General features: G+C 41.1%; 1 protein-coding gene across 1 annotated transcript in view; it reads right to left on the bottom strand.

Annotated features, from left to right (window-relative positions):
• Positions 1 to 576: 576 nt before the first annotated feature.
• rab15 (RAB15, member RAS oncogene family) overlaps positions 577 to 21,099 on the bottom strand; it is a 34,858-nt gene continuing 14,335 nt past the window's right edge. The window contains exons 2-7 of the mRNA XM_022204313.2: positions 11,207 to 11,267; positions 9,050 to 9,110; positions 8,288 to 8,365; positions 7,615 to 7,704; positions 4,184 to 4,249; positions 577 to 4,010 (exon numbers count right to left, since the gene is read on the bottom strand). Coding sequence (XP_022060005.1) covers positions 3,849 to 4,010; positions 4,184 to 4,249; positions 7,615 to 7,704; positions 8,288 to 8,365; positions 9,050 to 9,110; positions 11,207 to 11,267 — 518 coding nt within the window. The 3' untranslated portion in view covers positions 577 to 3,848. The remainder of the gene's footprint in view (positions 4,011 to 4,183; positions 4,250 to 7,614; positions 7,705 to 8,287; positions 8,366 to 9,049; positions 9,111 to 11,206; positions 11,268 to 21,099) is intronic.

The following is a 21,099-nucleotide window of genomic DNA, read 5'->3' on the forward strand; positions in this document are numbered from 1 at the left end:
CAATCATACTCACATTCACACCTACGGGCAATTTAGAGTAACCAATTAACCTCAGCATATTTTTGGACTGTGGGAGGAAGCCGAAGTGCCCAGAGAAAAGCCACGCATGCACAGGGAGAACATGCAAACTCCATGCAGAAAGATCCCAGGCCCAGGCCGGGATTTGAACTGGGGATCTTCTTGCTGCAAGGCAAAAGTGCTAACCACTAACCCACTGTGCAGCCCTAGTGTATATATTGTACACATTAAATATTTTTATCTGCAAGCTTCAAAAGCTGGGAGATTATAAAAATATATGGTTGCTTGTCTGTGCTTTCCTCAGCAGATATTGTCAAAATATGAAGACTGAAGGTCAAACACACACCTTTAGGAAGTTCAATGAATGGATCCACTGTTTAAAGTATTATGTCTTCGCATTGTAATCAAGATAATGTTCCCTGTTTTTCTGGTACTTAAGGACATTCACTATCAATAGGGTTATACCTAACCCCAACCCTAACCATAACCCCATATCTCAGCCTCATAATAAGAGATGCCTGGATCTCAACAGTAGCAAGAAGACACCTCACAGAGTAATATATCTGCAAGTATTTACTCATAAACAACTGACATCTTTTCTCCAAGACTAACATGTTGCATTTTACATGTTGCATTTAATACATTTTCACAAATACGATTAAAGTACCCTAAAAGAAAAGTTCCTGAAAACAACACAGATACATTGTGTATCTAGAGTTTAGTCCAGAACGTCATTCAGGACAACATACTGCCATTTCACATGTTGCACACATTAACAATTTCTTTGATTAGAATTTAGTAATACTAAGTTGCAAAAAAGTAGCCAAAGTTCTTTCTATGATGGTCAATCTGTATAACTCTCTAACAGGCAACTCTGGTCAAATGCTATACTTGTATTACGCTCAGGTGATAATTAACTTCACTGAAGTTGCAATAAAATAGGGAAAACTGCATGCAAAACTTCCCAAATCTGTGGGGAAAAGAAATGGCATCTCCACTGGACTCTGTACAAAACAGTGAGAAAAGGACAGAATGACCAAAACGTTATTTTCACAAAGGGAATATTTCAAACCATCTAGAATACCCATGTGGACTTTTTATACAGCCCTCTAATGGTAATACAGTCAAATTCAAGGTGAATATATGCTTAAGATTATATCAATGTATGATGCTTTCAAAAATCTGGTATATACATTACAATGGGCAATTATCAAACCATTTGAACTTACGAAATTTTTCTGCTTCAAACAAACACATTACAATGGGCAGTTATCAAACCATTTGAACTTAGGAAATTTTTCTGCTTCAAACAAATAAAAAATCTATGTTCTGTTTTGCTACAGAGAAATGGAATAATTTTGCTCTCAATAACCTACTCCGATATATCCGAAAACTTGGATAAATGACATCACAAACTGAAATAGGCTCTGTGTAGTCAACATTTGCATGAAAACCAAAAAATAATGAAATTGCTGCATATATTTTTAATTCTTTCATTCTTTTAAAGGTAGCTATTGCAAGTGCAATTACAACCAAAAACAAACAGGAAGGAAAAGAAAAAATAGTGTGTGACCACAACTCAAGGCTGTATTTGAAATGCATGTAGCACCCTCTTGTGGTAAATGCATATACACTACATCAAAGCATTCAACCGAAGAAAGGCCATGAATGTCGATGCTCAAAAAAGAAAACACTAAAGGGGTGGATGCAGGCTAGAGTTATACCAGTCACTTTGCTGATTTGGAAAGATCGATATCAGACACCGAATTTAAAAATAAGATAATATGCAACAGTTTCAAGTCATCATTGGGCAATTCCAAGTCATTCCTTATGCTCTACATTATGACTACTTATTAAGTCTATCAAGAAAAGATGATCAAATCCTCATTTTCAGTTCTCCTGGAACTTCTCTTTCAATTGCAAAATTTGTGGTGGACATGAATTGCATTTAGTCACATCAAAGACACACTGAATTGAGCAAGAGTTAATACTTTAGACAATGAACATTCCATCCCTCAGAGGGAAATCTTGACATTTAGACCTTCAGTTTGTTAAATCACCACACACCTGGCATCTTGGGGGAAAATGTTTCTCGATTTATCCTTGAAACTGCTTTCAAACAGCTTTTTAGCATTTTTGTCATTGCTCCATAAAACTGTGGGACACAGCTGGTTTCAAAATTGTAGCTAGCTGTGCCTCTTTATTTTAGGCTAAAACAAAATGAGACACATTTTTCCAAAAGTGGGCAAAGTGTGTGGCGGTGACATACACTACCTGTCAAAGGTTTAAGAACCCCACAATTTTTCCAGTTTTTTATTGAAATTCAAATAGTTCAAGTCCAATGAATAGCTTGAAATGGTACAAAGGTAAGTGGTGAACTGTCAGAGGACAAAAAAAAGGTAAGGTTCCTCAAAACTGAAAAAACAATGTACATTTAGGAATTCTACAAATTGGCCTTTTCGGGAACAAGAAATGGGTTAACAACTTAAAGCTGTTCTGCAGCAATAGAGGTTGATCAAGCCTTGAAAGTTGGTGTTACCAAATCCTACAGCTGTACCAACTTTTCTTGATTACTTACAACCCCCTCTGACTGCATAAAAGAGGTGTTGGAACACACCATGGCACCAAACCCTCCAGAGCATTATTTCTACAGTATTGCACTGCAGAAAGTAGTGTGCTGCTATAAAAATGGTGAGGTAAAGGCAATTAACAACAGAAGAGAGACAGACCATCATAACACTTAAAAATGTAGGTCTTTCCTACAGAGAAATTGTGAATAAAGTCAAGGTGTCAATAAGTACTGTTTTCTTCACCATCAAAAGGCACACAGAAACTGGGGGAAACTCTGACAGGAAGAGGTCTGGAAGACCCAAAGCCGCAACAGAATCATAAGACAAGTTTCTGAAGGTCAGCAACTTTATAGGCAGCTCACAGGACAACAGCTTCAAGCACAGCTTAATAGTGGTCGTAGTGACCGAGTCTCAGTTTCAACTGTGAAGAGAAGACTTGGAGTTGCATGTTTGACAGGTGGAGTTGCAGCAAGAAAGCCATTGGTAAGATGTCAGAAGAAGAAAAAGAGGCTTGCCTGGGCCATGAAACACCACCAATGGACTACTGAAGGCTGAAAGAAGGTATTATGGACTGATGAATCAAAATTTTAATCTTGGTTCATCACGCAGGATTTTTGTTTGCCATCAAGTAGGATAAAGGATGGTTCCTCAGTGTGACATCAACCATCAAACATGGAGGAGGAAGTGTGACGGTCTGGGGCTGTTTTGCTGGATCCAGGGTCGGTGACTTGTACAGAGTGAGCGGAACCCTGAACCAAAATGGCTACCACAGCATTCTGTAGCACCATGCAGTACCCTCTGGTATGTTCCTAGTTGGTCAGAGGTTCGTCCTGCAGCAAGATAATGAACCAAAACATAAAGTCTAAGCTATGCCAAAACTTCCTTAGGGAAAAAAGACAAGATGATAAGCTTGAAAACACAGAGTGGCCAGCACATTTTCCTGACTTAAACCCCTAGCAAAGCAAAGCAACCTACAAGTGCCACACATTTATGGGAATTTCTGCAACTGAGTTGGGAAGAACTTTCTGAAAAATAGTTGATTTCCATTGTGGAAAGAATGTCATGAGTGAATTCAGCTGGTATATCTGCTTTGATGAGTCAAAAGTTTTGGTTTCTAAATTGATTTTTTTAAACTTATTTTTCATTTCAGAGTACAATGAGACACCAACATGCAAAATTTCAATAACAAAAGAGAAAAATTGGGTTGTTCTAAAACTTTTGACCGGTAGTGTATGTTCAATTAAAATTCATGTAGCTTCTTTAACACCAGCAGCCTTTGTGCTGGTCTCCAGCTGCACTGTCGCAGAGTCCCTCCTCCTCCTCCAGAGCAGCAAGATTAAGCTCATCATTCATGGACATCCGGAGCAGATCCAGGTCCTTTTTATTGGCTGCCAGCACCTGTTCCGCCAGTCGTGTAAAAGTCTTGGAAGGAAACACAGCCACAAGAGAAGAACAACATTATAGATTGAGTCATTTCTGTGAAATACATACTGTAATTATGACTGGATACATAGCTTTGATGTCGCTACTTTTCTGTACATGGTCATGAGATGTCATTAGTTCCTTCTGAACAGCATCCTCTCAGATCACCTCACCTCTGTTATATTATAGTTCGTGAAGGCACTTGTCTCAAAGAAGTCCATTCCATAAGCCTTGGCAAGCTGGAAGACAGACAACAGTGACAACAACAGCATTTCAATAACACAAACAAGCTTTTTGTTTTTAATTTTCGAACACAGCTTACTAACTAGGTATTTCCTCTCATACAGGTGTGGAACATATTTATGACAGTCTGCTGACTGTTAGATGTAATTGTGTGTTCAGATGCAGCTTTTAATGGAAAATGTCTAGCAAACAGAGGTGAAACAGTCATTAGTCTTGTCCTCAGATCAAATTTGTGCATCAGGCCCCTCAAAGCTCATTTTAGGACTAGAAATTCATGTCTGATTGAGATCCACAGAATCCACAGGACCCAGGACTTAAATGAAAAGGTCAAAAGGGTAACATGTTTTCTTTCCATACCTTATGGAGCTGGAATTACATTATTTCTGTGTTTCTATAGGCTGAGAGTCATCTTGTCGGACGGTATTTTGATATGTCTACAGACATTCATGGTGCCATCTATAAATTTCCCCAACACTTTTGCACCCATGCAGCATCATATATCACACTCCTGCCTCTTCTTCAGTATTGAGAACATGCATTCACTGTGGTAATTCTGCTTAGGTTAATGCCAAACATGCTGGATACCATCTGAGCTGAACAAAAACACTACTCTATCCTGACCATTGAATGTGCTCCCAATATTCCTTGCCCTTCTTTTGCTGCTCTTTAGGAAGGTTAAATCTTGCACTTTTGCATTGCTGACTCAAGATTCAAGACCTCTACTTATCACAAACACAATTATAAACAGTATAATACGTAGTGAAATGCATTAAGCACCTGGACCAGACCGAAACAAAAAGAGTAATAAGAATAATAAGAATAAAGAATAAAAACACACAAGAAATATATATGAATATACACTACCAGTTAAAAGTTTGGACACACCTTCATGTCCAATTCTTTTTATTTAATTGTATTATTTTCTACATTGTAGATTAAAGAAGATTAACAATTTTTTGTTCATAACATAATTCCATATGTGTTCTTTTATCATTTTGATGTCTTCAGTATTAATCTACGATGTACAAAACAACTTAATAAAAACCATTGAATGAGAAGGTGTGTCTAAACTTTTGACTGGTACACACACACACACACACACACACACACACACACACACACACACACACACACACACACACACACACACACACACACACACACACACACACACACACACACACACACACACACACACACACGTGGACAAAATTGTTGGTACCCCTCAGTTAAAGAAGGAAAAACCCACAATTCTCACTGAAATCACTTGAAACTCACTAAAGTAACAATAAATAAACATTTATTGAAAATTAAATAATCAAAATCAGCCATCACTTTTGAATTGTTGATTAACATAATTATTTAAAAAAACAAACTAATGAAATAGGGCTGGACAAAAATGATGGTACCCATAACTTAATATTTTGTTGCACAACCTTTTGAGGCAATCACTGCAATTAAACGATTTCTGTATTTGTCAATGAGCGTTCTGCAGCTGTCAACAGGTATTTTGGCCCACTCCTCATGAGCAAACAGCTCCAGTTGTCTCAGGTTTGATGGGTGTCTTCTCCAAATGGCATGTTTCAGCTCCTTCCACATATGTTCAATGGGATTCAGATCTGGGCTCATAGAAGGCCACTTTAGAATAGTCCAACGCTTTTCTCTCAGCCATTCTTGGGTGTTTTTGGCTGTGTGTTTTGGATCGTTGTCCTGTTGGAAGACCCATGACCTGCGACTGAGACCAAGCTTTCTGACACTAGGCAGCACATTTCTCTCCAGAATGCCTTGATAGTCTTCAGATTTCATCGTACCTTGCACACTTTCAAGACACCCTGTGCCAGATGCAGCAAAGCAGCCCCAAAACATTACTGAGCCTCCTCCATGTTTCACCGTAGGGACAGTGTTCTTTTCTTCGTATGCTTGGTTTTTGAGTCTATGAACATAGAGTTGATGTGCCTTACCAAAAAGCTCCAGTTTGGTCTCATCTGTCCAAAGGACATTCTCCCAGAAGCTTTGTGGCTTGTCAACATGCATTTTTGCAAATTCCAGTCTCGCTTTTTTATGAGTTTTTTTCTGCAGTGGTGTCCTCCTTGGTCGTCTCCCATGAAGTCCACTTTGGCTCAAACAACGACGAATGGTGCGATCTGACACTGATGTACCTTGGCCTTGGAGTTCACCTTTAATTTCTTTGGAGGTTGCTCTGGGCTCTTTGGATACAATTCCAACGATCCGTCTCTTCAATTTGTCATCAATTTTCCTCTTGCGGCCACGTCCAGGGAGGTTGGCTACTGTCCCGTGGGTCTTGAACTTCTGAATAATATGAGCCACTGTTGTCACAGGAACTTCAAGCTGTTTAGAGATGGTCTTATAGCCTTTACCTTTAAGATGTTTGTCTATCATTTTTTTTCGGATGTCCTGGGACAATTCTCTCCTTCGCTTTCTGTTGTCCATGTTCAGTGTGGTACACACCTTTTCACCAAACAGCAGGGTGACTACTTGTCTCCCTTTAAATAGGCAGACTGACTGATTATGAGTTTGGAAACACCTGTGATGTCAATTAAATGACACACCTGAGTTAATCATGTCACTCTGGTCAAATAGTTTTCAATCTTTTATAGAGGTACCATCATTTTTGTCCAGGCCTGTTTCATTAGTTTGTTTTTTTAAATAATTATGTTAATCAACAATTCAAAAGTAATGGCTGTTTTTGATTATTTAATTTTCAATAAATTTTTATGTATTGTTACTTTTGTGAGTTTCAAGTGATTTCAGTGAGAATTGTGGGTTTTTCCTTCTTTAACTGAGGGGTACCAACAATTTTGTCCACGTGTGTATATATATATATATATATATATATATATATATATACATATATACATCGACAGAGATAGAAATAAGCAATAAATAAATAAATCAAAATGTCAAATAGTGCAAATATATAAATATATATGCATAGAGCAAGGCGAAGAGTAAACTGTTTAAAATAATCAATTAAGCAAAATTCTTTTATTCTATGTTTTTTCCTGTCACAAATCCTGACTTCCATTAACACCTGCTGTGCCAGAACTGAAGCACCTGCCCATCAGACTGCAAGTAATGCACTGAATATAACGTCTTTGTAGGAGGATGACCACTGTTGCTCAGATACTATGATTTCTTCTATACCTGGTTACCAGTACGACTGTGCTTCCACACATTTGTAGTTGGTCACTGATTTTTCTGTATCCTTTACTATCTTGGTGAAGACTCACAATCAGATTTTTTTAGTTTCTCTGACAATTCTTTTCTATGTGGAGCCACGATACAGACATGCAGACAGACAACAACTGAGAAAGTTCTCATGTGCCCGTGAATGACCCACCTTAATTCCTTGATCTGTGGCCACCTGCCTCTTGTCCACCTCATCTGATTTGTTCCCTACGAGAATCTTCTGGACCTTGTCAGGAGCATACTGCAAGGTTTGTCATGTGAATATGAATGGATATTTACAGATAAGGAAGAGGAAGAGAAAACAAAATTAAAGAGATAGGAAGGGAGAGAGCGATTTTGAATGTCCACAGAAGGCGGAGGGGAGAAAACACAGGAGAGACAGAGTTCAGGAAATGAGACCTAGATTAAAAGTAAGTGAGGAGCATGCCAAGATCAATAGAGAATATATTCGGACAGACTCATAGAGGAAATTAGGCCCATAATGACTAAATTAAGACAATAGGATCATCTGGGAAATGACAGGGGGAAATGAGGCAGACAAGAGAGCGTTACAAAGACCCACAGCCAAGACAAAAAGTGACTGCAAGAGGAAAAACATCTTTCCAGTATTTATGACAGCATATTTTAAAATATGACAGATATTTGAAATGAAGACGAAACATAAACGCACATCACACCATGTCAGGCATCTGTTCTTTGTCCAACCTGAGGTCTCTGCAAAGTCAGTCAATTTATTAGTTTGGCTCTTTCTACACTATGGGAAAAATGTTTGTTGATTTCCAATGTGCCTGATTTATCTTAAATCCACAAGCTCAGTGACTGACCTCGTCCACGTCGCTGGCCCATTTCATGATGTGCTGGAAAGATCGCTCACTTGTGATATCATACACCAGGAAGATTCCCTGAAGAGTGATTTGAAAACAACAAACATGTTTTAAAGCACCATAGAGAGTCATGTTTAAAAAATGTTCTTGAACCTTAGAAGCATTTTTTTAAGTTGATAAAATTGGAAACAATAACATGATTCCTGCAAGCAAACCAGAGTACCACTTGGAAAATTGGCTACCTCTACCAGCAATGCATTTTACATCGTAAGCCACAGACTGGATGGGAAATCCATTGAACTGTTTTACAACACATAACTGGAACAAGGCACTTGCCTTCAAATTTTATTACCAGTTTCTGGTAAATGGACAATTCGGTTTCAGCCAGTATAACCTATTTAAGTGCCCAAAGCAAAGGCAAAATTCATAGATAACAATGTCAGGGTGGTGGTTGTTGTGTGTAGCTGTAGAGGGCAAATAGCAGCATCCCTTTAATGGGAAAGGGAAAAACTACATGAGATTGCAACTTTTTACAATGTTCTTCTAAAATGCTTGATGTGCAACTTAATCATAATCCCTTTAAGAAAATTTAAGTAACTCAAGTGGTGCTGAGGATTGGGCGTGAGCTATTCTTCTAGCTGTAACAAATTTAATTTAGGAAAGTAGATTTGAATTAGTTTCAGCAGTAATAATATTACATTAATATGAGGCAAATCACACACGTCACAGTAGAATCAACAGAGGAGACTTGAGGTCAACTACCTGTGCTCGTCTGTAGTACTGCTTAGTGATGGTCTGGTACCTTTCCTGGCCAGCAGTGTCCCTGAACAAACAAACAAATATTCAGGAAAATGCAGATTTCATCATTTGTGACACTGTAATATGATGACATACAGGGCAATAGAAAAAAGAAAGACAATCCTGTTTTAAGCTTCGTGACAGTGCATTTCAGTGGGTTTCAGTAAGGGTTGGCATGGTTCAGCACTTTAAACTGATGAGAAGTGGATGAACTGCTGTGAAATTTGCTATTTAATATTCCCAGAAAATGCATTAGCATTAATGCTAGCCTAATTTTTCATTTTGCACAATCATTAGTTCAAAGTAGGAACCAATCTCCACAATACCTTGTGTTTAGTATAACTCTGTGCAGCTAATGCAAAAGTACCTTAAAATGCTGTGACATCAATGACCACTATATGCAAGTAATGACAATCACTGCAGTGTATTCAATTTTTATCAGCATAATAAGTAATGTTAACATATGCACTGTCGTTCAAATGTTTGGGGTCACCCAGACAATGTCATGTTTTCCATGAAAACTCACATTCATTCATTTATTCAATTGCACAAGGGTTTTCTAATCATCAGTTAGCCTTTCAACACCATTAGCTAACAACATGTACCACTAGAACACAGGAGTGATGGTTGCTGGACCTCTGTACCTCTGTGCAGATATTCCATTAAAAATCTGCCGTTTCCCGCTAGGATAGTCAGTTTCCACATTAACAATATCTGATTCATTCATTTAATGTTATCATCATTGAAAAAAATATTTTTCTTTCATAACCAAGGACATTTCCAAGTGACCTCAAATTTTTGAACGGTAGTGTACAAGTCAGAAACACGCAGAGCACATCAGTAACACAAAATGTTTTTTGTGCCAAAATATTCAGTCTTGCAGCACAATACCCTGTTTAGTATTGGAATCCATCAAAGCTCCATTTTGGACTCAATCCTCCTTTCAGTGCATGAAAAACAGTTTAACAGTTCCTTCACATTTAATAGACGAGTCAACTCAGCAATCAAAATGTACTTTATTCACTAAAGACTTTTAGCTGAGGTGAAGGTTGATCTGTCTCCTAAACACAAAAGTTATTCATGTATTTATTACCACTCAGTTTGTTGTAATTCTGAAGATGCAGCTGTTCGACTTCAAACAGGTAAAAAAAAATCTAACTGTTTCAGCATTGATTTTAAGATTTTGTTGTTTATTTTTAAGGTTTGAATAGAACTCTTCAAAGATCGACCAACCAGAAGTTCCTGGATGTTCTGAGGTCTCGACACAAAAATAGAGGCAATGGAATCTTCATTGAGGCTGTTCCAAATCTCTGGAACAGTTTATTTTTTCATATAAGAACTGCTCAAGCTTTAAAACATTTTAGGTCGCTGCTGAACACCTACCTCTTCTTGCGTTTGATTATTTTATTGTCTTTTTCTTTTTGTAAAAAATTGGATTTGTCTTTTATTCCTTATGTTTTATTGTGTTTTATGGCCTGCAATTTTAGTTGAGTGTCAGCTCTTGTTGTTTAAAAATGTGTTTTTAAATTTGACTTAGACTGTCATGTCAGTCACTTGTGGTAACTGCAGTAATTCTATGTTTTTATGGTTATGCTGGGACACTGCGGTCTGTTTTGATACAGAAAAGTCCACAGGAAACTGGTCTTTCCCTAATTTTAACCAGTGTTTTTGTTGCAGTCAACAGACAGGACTGTGATTGTTTTTTTTAAATCAATGCTCAATCCCAACACAACCCCAAAGCTCTTCATGCATGTTGTACCTAAATGTAACTGGGGAAACAATGTAGTAATTTATGAAGTCTTGGTCTTTGTCCTTTAATATTATTGCCAGACTGAAAGTTGATATTTGATGCTTTTTTAAAATTATATATTAAAAAAATTAAAAAAAATTGCAATACTTAAAATTTCTCCAGTTTGCTAACATTCAAAATTACCTTGAAAAAATATAGACAATATAACTTCAGTGCTCTAAATGATAGATACAAGCATAAGCTATGACAGTCACATAAACATTGGAAAATAAATAATATTCTCTGAAACAGAAACTGTGCTCAAATAACATCGAATAACATATTGTTATGGTCACGCAGAAAGCTTTCCGACATTGTGCCTCGTTTCTTACCATATTTGTATCCGTACTTTGATACCATCTATTACTAGTGTCTTCATTTTGAAGTCAACTCCTGCAAAAGACAATACATGGTTAGTAAATTTGCAAAATTACATTTACAGAGGAGATCTTAATTTATTCAAAATCTCTCCAGACCCAGAGGGGGCCGTGGAAAGGCTAAATACTTTGAATGTTCTCATAGACGTGTGTTCTTTCCAACCTGTAAGAGACTGAAATCAATTAAGCCAGCATGTCTTCTACAGACAGAGGTTGACCAGTATCTACTCCAGCTTTGCAACATCACAGATGTATGAACACGCTGAGAGCTGCATCATCCTTGTATTGTTACGATATACGAGGGAGAGCTCAGGTGCAGGGAATGAACAGACTTCACGTGAATGCAACACCAACTTTATTCACAAACTAAATTTAAGAGCGTACAGATCGGGCAATGAATAAAACGGAAAGTAAAGCGAAAACCAACGGCTTGAAAAACTATAGCGTTATAAAATAACAAAACTTGGAACCTCTGCAATTCTCCGCGGCACGGTTGCCGCACTTAGCCTCCAGCAGACAAATTAGACACAGCTGTTCCCTACTGAGCAATACTACTAGTCACTTTAATTCTACGGCGGTCTCTAGCAGACCATACTAACAAACGGCTGCTCTTACGTGAGCAATGCTACGGTTCTCTACGGTTACGGTCTCAACCAACAATACTACGATTACGACAATACTAGTCTTTGCGGGGGATGCTCGGGATGGGTCACAGCTGAACTGGAAACCGGTGAAAACGGCGTGCCGGGTGGAAGATGGCGCAATGACTGCCAGGTGGGTGGTCGCCAGACCAGATAGTCCAATCCTGAAACGAACGGAGGACAGCAGCGGTTAGTGGATGACAGGACTCAAACAGAATCTAAGAACATAGGCAGTGAACCCTACGAGCACTGATTACGATCCAGCAAAGGAGGGTGGGTGGTGTCTCCCTTTATGCAGCCACGGTTGCAGGTGTGCCACCTGTCACGGATCCTGCTGATGAATGAGATGGTGATCACCTGTCACCCAGCCACAGGAAACGCCTAAAAAGGGCATGAGGGAAGGGCACTATCCAGACCTGGCAACAGCCACCCTGACATGTATAGTCAGCCTGTTAGGAGATCAAGCTAATGATTCAGTGAGCCAAGTCCTCATTTAGTTCCTCTCTGTGTATCAATGCATGGGAGTCAAAATGAAAAAGAGGCTGAGCTCTGCATAACAGCACATAGAACAAATGAAGGAATGAGAACTGAGATGGGAAGGGGTTAAGCAAGAAGTCACTCATGCTTCAGTGATCTCTGATCTATCCCAGATGGCTGAGTGTGATATTGTTCATAGAAAATCAGGACTGGACTGCATTTTTGAAGACCAATACATATACAGTACTCAGGGATATTGTTATTTACATAAGTGCTTTTCCTATTTGGTCTGAATTTTAATGAGATAAGTAATAGTTCCCTTTGATATTACTATTAATGAATGAGAAGAAGCCCCATTTTCATTAGTTTAATATTTATTACCTCAACAATTTAGACATTAATATAGCCCCCAAAAAACAAAATTGACAAAGTCAGTAGCGGGTGTTTCCACCATTTGCTGCAATGACAGCTTGACAGCGACGTCTCATGCTCCTAACTAACTTCATGATGTTGTTCTGAGGCAATGCATTCCATTCCTCCACAAGTGCTACACGCAGTTCTGCCAGGTCATGTGGGGGTGGGGTACGAGCATCCAGTCGCTGCTTCAGCCGGTCCCACATGTGCTCTATGGGGTTCAGTTCAGGGGACATTGCTGGCCATACAATATGAGTCACTCCGACTTCCTGAAGTCGAGCTGTGACAGTTCTGGCACCATGTGGTGGAACATTATCATCTATCAGGGTTCTCGCCAGCACATTTCAGCGTAACGGGCCGTAACGGGCCGTTACGCTGTCAGTTTAAATGATTACGCTGTGATTAGGGCCGCTACGCTGCCTTTCAAGTTGTGGTATTGTGTTTTGAGCACATTTGCTTGCGTAATATTTCCATATTTATGTGAGAAAACTTCTTTATTGGGGCAGTTGGCGCTGTGAAAGAGAGTTACTTTGACAGATAACACCATGTGTGTTTGTTTTTATCGACTGGGTGCCTATCTAGGTTAATTTATGTCTCCCCACCTCAGCCGTACTTTGCTGTCGATTGACCTGTTCCCATCTAAAATTAAGAGTCACTTCCAATCTCGGGGTTACAATGAGCATGTCTCGGTTGTTTCCGTGATGCCATGTATGGTGAATAGTGACCTAAATCATGAGCATTTGGAGCATCTGCATGATGCTCATTGGCTGACATCTGGGCTGGCCACTCGCGAGATTTAATGAAGGCTATTGCGCGTGCGCATAGTGTCGGGCCGTCCCGACCTGCCGTTACGCTGTAAAAAATCCTGGTGAGAACCCTGTCTATGAACAGAAAGTTGGGGGTGTGCTGGCAGAATTTTGGGGATGATGATGATGGATTCTATGATGTCTCTGAGGTAAGAACGTGCAGTGACTGAGCCATCTACAATCACCAAATCTGTTTTGCGCTGACTGGTGATGCCTGGCCAGACTGTTACACCTCCTCTACCAAAGCGAAGCCTGGGGACCATGTTGACCTGGGCGTATCGCTCACCTTGCCTTCTCCAGCAATGCTGACGATCATCATTTCTGTGCAAGGTGACCCGACGCTCATCAGTGAACAGGACGGTAGACCACTGCTGCATTGTCCAGGTCACATGGTCTTATGCCCACTGCAAACAGTGACGGCGGTGTCTTGGTGTCAGTGGAGTCACCTGCAACGGTCGTCTGGCATTCAAGCCAAAGCGGTGGAATCGGTTGTGAATAATTTGTCTGGAAACCCTAGTACCCCTCACTTCTCATAAACAGGCCTGTAGCTGTGTGGCACAACGGTGTCTGAGTGCATAGGTTCTTAGGTACTGGTCATCATTGCGGTCCATCACTCGTGGGGCTCCACTCCAGGGTCTGCACCAACACTGCCAGTAGTTGTGTGTCTTGCTGCAAGTCTGCTGATGACACTTTGAGCCACACCAAGTTCACGAACAACATCTGACTGCCTGCTACCAACATGAAGATGCGCTATGGCCAGGTGGCGCTGCTCGTCCGTTAAGTGACGTTGTGTGTAAATGGCTGCTTGAATGATGAAGTGAGAATGACTTACTGACAATACCAGCTTTTTATACCCCCAGAATGTTGAAATTGATGCTACATTGAAAAGGGTTGTCTTTTTGTATATTTTGGTATTGGCCCCAATATGTATATATGTATGCACTGTGTACAATGCGCCTTCCACATTATGTGGAATACACAAAATGAGGTGTGTCTAGTACCCTAATACAGTTGCGTCCCTATCCCCAAACTCACTGAAGTGAAACAAACACCTTATGTATGAAATCCACCGAGGACCTCACAACATCCTTAACTTATAGTGAGTAGTGTATCATTGATTTTATTATCATTATTGATTTTTTTTTTGGGGGGGGGTTGCATTGTTATAACAAAAACTAAATCCAAGCACTGATTAATTCCTCGTTTATTCTTGTCTGGCTAGGAGGGGAGGTCTTGAAATTCTCTATACAGGATACAGTGTTGTAGCACTAATACAACTGAATGCTGTGGCCAAGATTTTAGAAGTACTGTGGTCAGGAGTCCAAATTTCCCCAGCAAAAACCCACTACCTGATATATTTTTGCTACATGGTTGGAAGAGAGGCCATTCTATGCAACCAATCTCACTAACAACAACAAGGAACAACTGCTGTTGTAAGTCTATGACAGGGGTCGACCAGTATGGCTTATTCAGGGCCGATAGTGATTATTACTTATCAAGGAGGCCTATAACAGATATTAAGAAATGATATGCATTTGTAGTAGAAAGCTAAAATTTTGGTGTGAAAATTTAGAATAACACAGACTCCGACACAAAACTTTATTGACATGCTTTTGTTTCCTTATGTTTACCCCTCTGAACTTCAAAACCCTCCAACAGATTCTGCAAAAAAATCTGTGCTCTTGTCATGGCCGCTGCAGGTGATCAGCATGAATGAGATGAGCTGCAGCAGCAGCACACCTGCAGCTCATCTCGTCATGATCACTATAAAGACTGGCGCTGCACTGAAGGCAGTGTCGGATCATACTGTCTCTGTCGTTTAAGTCAACGGTGTAACATCGAGCCGTGAGAGCAGCCTACTTTTCCCTGAGCTGTTCTCCCTCTGAAGGATGTGGACCTTCCCCACCAGACTGCCCCGATCGGTCGACCCGCTCCCGGAGGAGGACACGAAGTTGTCTCTGGCCGCCGTGCTTTGTGGATCACCGTGAGCGTCGGCGCATGCCTCCTTCGACTGCTGTCCCCCCAGGAGCCTGCCTTCCCCCCCACCTGGAGTGAGTTTTGGCCAGCGTTGGCATTATAGTTACTTGGTATTCATTTTGTGAATAAAACCTGATTAATTTCGACCTGCCTACTGCCTGCTCTATGTAGCTCTCACTTTGGGTTCGATTCCCCCTATAACATAAAAGCTCCACTGCTCTATTGAGAAGGTATGACCAACAGTCGTGACAAAAATGTAGGGACTTATTAGGCTGAACTGCAGGCCGTGTTCATCCAGAGCAGACAGTGGGGGAATGGACACAAATGAAGTAGTGAAATGTCTTCATTATGCTAAGTCACCTTTGTTTTTATAAAACTTTTTTCCAAGTATCTGTAACAACTGCGGATATTTGGAAAAATGTTGAACATGTTCACTCCAGATTTTTATTTTTTAAAACAGGTAATTGAAGATATTCAGTTTTTCCTTTTAGTTTTCTTTCTTTCTTAACGGCATTTTACTTTTATTATACAGGACTAGGATAAAAGACATTTCTGAGTTCCCTCTACTTCTAACCATGTTTGTACTGTTGTCACAGAGGTGCAGGACTTTATGTTGCAGTGAAAAAATGAAGCCACAATAAAGAAAAATGAACCCAGAAACTGCTTTGAGTTCAGCTTAAACAAAAGAACTTTCTAAAGTTTATCCTTTGTTGTTGACTGGCTCTTGGTGGTGACGTATGACCAGTCAGTTTGTGCTTTTGGCAGGACACTGCTCAGTAGAGCGGTGGCCACAGATAGAGGCAGCTGCATCACAGCCAAATTAGAAGAAATGTGAATCAAATTTTTGACAAACTTTCTTTTAAGTCTCTTTTCTGTATCTTTCTTCTCAGACTAATGCACTAAGGTCAACAAAATGCAAACCAAAAGGTTGCTATAGACCACGCCAATCCCCTCCAGTTAGTTCATCCAAATTAACCTGATACTCGAGGACCACGTGTAACAGCCATAGACTGTATATATAATGGACGTACCATCTGGCTCCAGAATTGAAGCCAACCCGGAAGTGTCAAAAACTTGCAATATCACGCCGTCCGCTAGGGTTGGCTCCAAGAAGCTTTTTCTCCATAGACCCCAATTCATTTTTGGAAAAAATAAAATTTGATAGACTGATTTTCTACAGCTCAAGATTTTTTTCCTGTTAGTTTTCATGGTCAAAATGAGAGATCAGGTGGCCGATCTTAAAATAAATCATTCTGAATTTTAAATAAATCGTTAAAGTTGGCGGAGCCAGGGGGCATGGCTATACTTGATAGACAGCAAGAGAAGCCTCTGCGGTAAAACGTGAGCGGGATAAGAGAGTTCTCAGCCGATCCTGCCCCTAGTTGCTCTCCGGTCCAGTCTGTTTGATGACGCTTTTTACGTCACTGGCTCCAAAAAATCCAAAACGGCGACCAGGAAGTAGCAAACTCCAGGCTTCATTTTCTCGCTGTTGAAACCAACGGGCGACGTCACGGTTAGTTTACGCCTGGTCACAGCCAGCATAGCGCTCACAGAAAAAAACTGACTTCAATCAGTTCACAAAAAAGAAAGACTAAGTTTTTTTTTTTTGAGAAAACTAAACAATGCTTCAGCCTACACTGTCTGCCTCCAGCTGTGAAACAAATCAGTAGTATGAGCATCCATCTGATTGCTTTAAAATGGCTGAGCCAAATGAGGCAGTTTTATATAGCTAGGTGCACTGCAGGTGCATTCAACAGGGGCAACCCACAGTGCAAATAATTGGAAGATGCAGACATGAGGTTATACAGGTGTAAAAAGTGTTGCTCCTTACTAAAAGTATGATATTCAGATCAGTCTGCATGAAAAGTTGTATAAAAGGTCCTGAATGTCAGTGTTTCAGGATTACAGGACTGAATGTGCATGCTGCACTGATATGTCGCACTATCCATCTAGAATCTAAGTAAGTCTGCACCAAACACCAACGCATTTGACTGACTGCTCCTACTGTTTAGTTTTGATTTATTGCTTCTACATGGTGTTTTATATCTCTCTATCTCTGGAAAAAAGTACCGAGTGACTATTGTCTTGGTGAAGTAAGTAAAGAGAATTGAAGTCAACTGTATCTGTGACTTCTACATGTTAGCACTAACTGTATGTTTATTGATTCCTAAACATTGCACTCAGCTTCTGTAGCTTTAAAACTGTAAAATCATAAAGCTTAAAGAACTGCATGACGAAAAGCTTTTTCAGGTTCCCATCTTCTCTTCATGGGCAACTGTGACAATGGAAACGTGCAGTGTGTGCAATGTGAGAAACAGCAGTTAATTTAACATGACAGCAGCAGTGTGAGAGCCATGTAAAAACTAATTGGAACACACCTAAAACTGACTTGGCTAATTACAAGGATGGCTACGTCTGACTATGCAAGACGGATTAGGCGCTGAGACATGTCAGTGTGCTGTAGGTAGCAGTGACAGGCTCACTAATGGTTGGATGGATGTTCTGGCACTGATGTTAATTCACTGGGGGATTGGTCTGTCACCCATGACTATGATTACTAGTAGAGGACAGACAAAATTGTCAGCAACTGTTGTCTTCAGGGCACAGCTGGATGAGGACCAAATTGTTTTTTATAATTTTGTCACCAACTTGTACTGAACAATGAAGCTTTGTATCAACCTACAACATAAAATTAAACAGGTAAAATAACTAAGTGGTTATTTGGTTTTGTCAGAATTACACAACATTTATATTTGGATCGGAATTTTATTCAATCAAATAATTGAACCCAAGCCCACAATTTGTCACAGATATACACTCACTGGCCACTTTAAGTATACTTATTCAATTGCTCATTATCACAAATAGCTAATCAGTCAATCACATGGCTGCAACTCAATGCATTGAGGCATGTAGACGTGGTCAAGACAACTTGCTGAAGTTTAAACCGAGCATCAGAATGGGGCAGAAAGGGCATTTAAGTGACTTTGAACGTGGCATGGCTGTTGGTGCCAGACGGGCTGGTCTGAGTATTTCAGAAACTGCTGATCTACTGGGGTTTTTACACACAACCATCTCGAGTGTTTACAGAGAATGCTCCGAAAAAGACAAAATATCCAGTGAGCGGTAGTTGGACGAAAATACCTTGTTGATGTGAGAGGTCAGAGGAGAGAATGAGCAGACTGGAGATGATGGAAAGGCAACAGTTACTCAAATAACCACTTGTTACAACCAAGGAATGCAGAATACCATCTCTGAATGCACAACGTGTTCAGCTTTGGAGAGATGGGCCACCGCAGCAGAAGACCACACTATGTGCCACTCCTGTCAGCTAAGAACAGGAAATCGGGCTAATAGGACTGCATGCTCTGGTAAGAGCAGAGGTGGAGGTGTGTGTACATAAAAAATGACTGGTGTTCAGCTGTAAACATCATTGGGACCCATTGCTCTCCAGATCTGGAGTATCTGGCGGTAAAATGCAGACCATTTTATCTGCCGATGGAGTTCTCTGTTGTCCTCATCACAGCTGTTTACATCCCACCACACGTTAATGCTAAGCTAGCCCTGGAAGAGCTGCACAGCTCTGTAAACACCCAGCTAAATGCCTATCTGAGAGGGAGTTGTGATTGTAGCAGGAGACTTCAACCATGCTGAGCTCAAGACAGTGCTGCCCAAGCTTCATAAACACATCAACTTCCCCACAAGAGACAAAACATTTTAGACCAGGTGTACACAAACATCAGGGGAGCTTACAAAGCTGCAGCAGCCCCACATCTCGGCATTTCAGACCACATCTCCCTGCTACTGACACCAGCCTACAGACCAGTAGTGTGCAGAAGCAGACCCACCATAAAGACTATGCGGGTATGGAGCGAGGAGGCCACTGCATCTCTACAGCACTGCTTTGACATCACCGACAGGGACGTTTTCTCTGAGGAGTCTGACCTGGAGGGTTACACCTCTGCTGTCTTGGATTATGTTGGAGTATGTTTTTGCATTGAGGCCATACTCCTTACCAAAACTACCAGGATGTTCCCAAATCAGAAGCCCTGGTTCAATGGAAATGTACAGTCATTGCTTAAAGCCAGGGATGCCACCAGCTGCATCAGAATCCAAGGGCAAATACAGGCAACAAATAGAGGGGCATTTTGAGAACAACGACCCCCGCAGCACGTGGCAGGGTATTAAATCCCTGACTAACTATAAAATCAACAACATACAGGTCAGTCAGGACAGAGATCTCCCCAACACCCTGAACCTCTTCTTTGACAGCTCTGACAAGCAGCAGGGAAGAGCCCAGCCTGCTGAAAGAACCCAGCACAGAGGGGAGCCTAAACTCACCTTGCAGCTGCACCAGGTGAGATCCACCCTAAAGCGGATCAACCCCACAAAAGCAGCAGGACCGGATGGACTAACAGGCTGCCTACTGGAGACCTGTGCTGCCCAGCTGGCTGGAGTGTTCACAACGATCTTCAACCTCTCTGTGCAACAAGCTGTAGTCCCCACCTGCCTCAGTTCCACCACCATCGTCCCTGTGCCCAAAAATCCTGCCCTCACAACCCTCAGTGACTCAGTCGCCCTCACACCCCAGTCATTATGAAGTGCTTTGAGAGGATGGTGCTGGCACACATCAAGGGAAGCATCCCTACATCTGGACAGCCATCAGTTTGCTTACTGGAGGAACAGATCTACAAAGGATGCTGTCTCAGTTGCACTTCATACAGCCCTAACCCACCTGGATCGGCCGGATACCTACATTAGGATGCTCTTTGTGGATTTTAGCAGTGCCTTCAATACTGTACCAGACCTGTGCCAGTTTATGGAACACCATAAACTGGTACATAAACTTACCAACCTTGGACTCTCCACCACACTATGTTCATGGATTATGGACTTTCGGATCAACAAGCCTCAGAATGTCAGGATGGGGAATTTGACATCCAGCACCATAATCACGAACACAGGCACACCACAGGGGTGTGTTCTTAGTCCAGCACTCTTCACCCTCTTCACTATGGACTGTGTCCCCATTTACTCCTCCAGCACCCTGATGAAGTTTGCTGATGATACCACGGTGGTAGGCCTTATCAGGGACAACAACGAGGCCTGGTACAGGTAGGAGGTCAAACATCTGGTGGGGTGGTGTGCAGACAACGACCTGGTTCTCAACACTACCAAAACAAAGGAAGTCATCATAGACTTCAGGAGAACCATGAGAGTCATGCAGTCCCCACTCCATATCAGTGGAGAGGAGGTAGAGAGGGTGAAGTCAGTCAGATTCCTTGGCATGCACATTACCAAGGATCTGACATGGACACTAAACACCTCCACACTGGTGAAAAAAGTCCAGCAGAGGATGTTCTTCCTGACGAAGCTGAAGCAGGCTGGTCTGGCCCCACAACTGCTCATAAACTTCTACAGAAACACCATCGAGAGCATCCTCTGCCAGGGCTGCACGGTGTGGTACAGTTCCTGCACAGCAAAAGACAGAAAGGACCTGTCCCAGGTGGTAAAGGTGGCAGAGAGGATGGTG

The sequence above is a fragment of the Acanthochromis polyacanthus genome, chromosome 16, assembly GCF_021347895.1.
Source record: "Acanthochromis polyacanthus isolate Apoly-LR-REF ecotype Palm Island chromosome 16, KAUST_Apoly_ChrSc, whole genome shotgun sequence".
NCBI classification, from domain to species: Eukaryota; Metazoa; Chordata; class Actinopteri; family Pomacentridae; genus Acanthochromis; species Acanthochromis polyacanthus.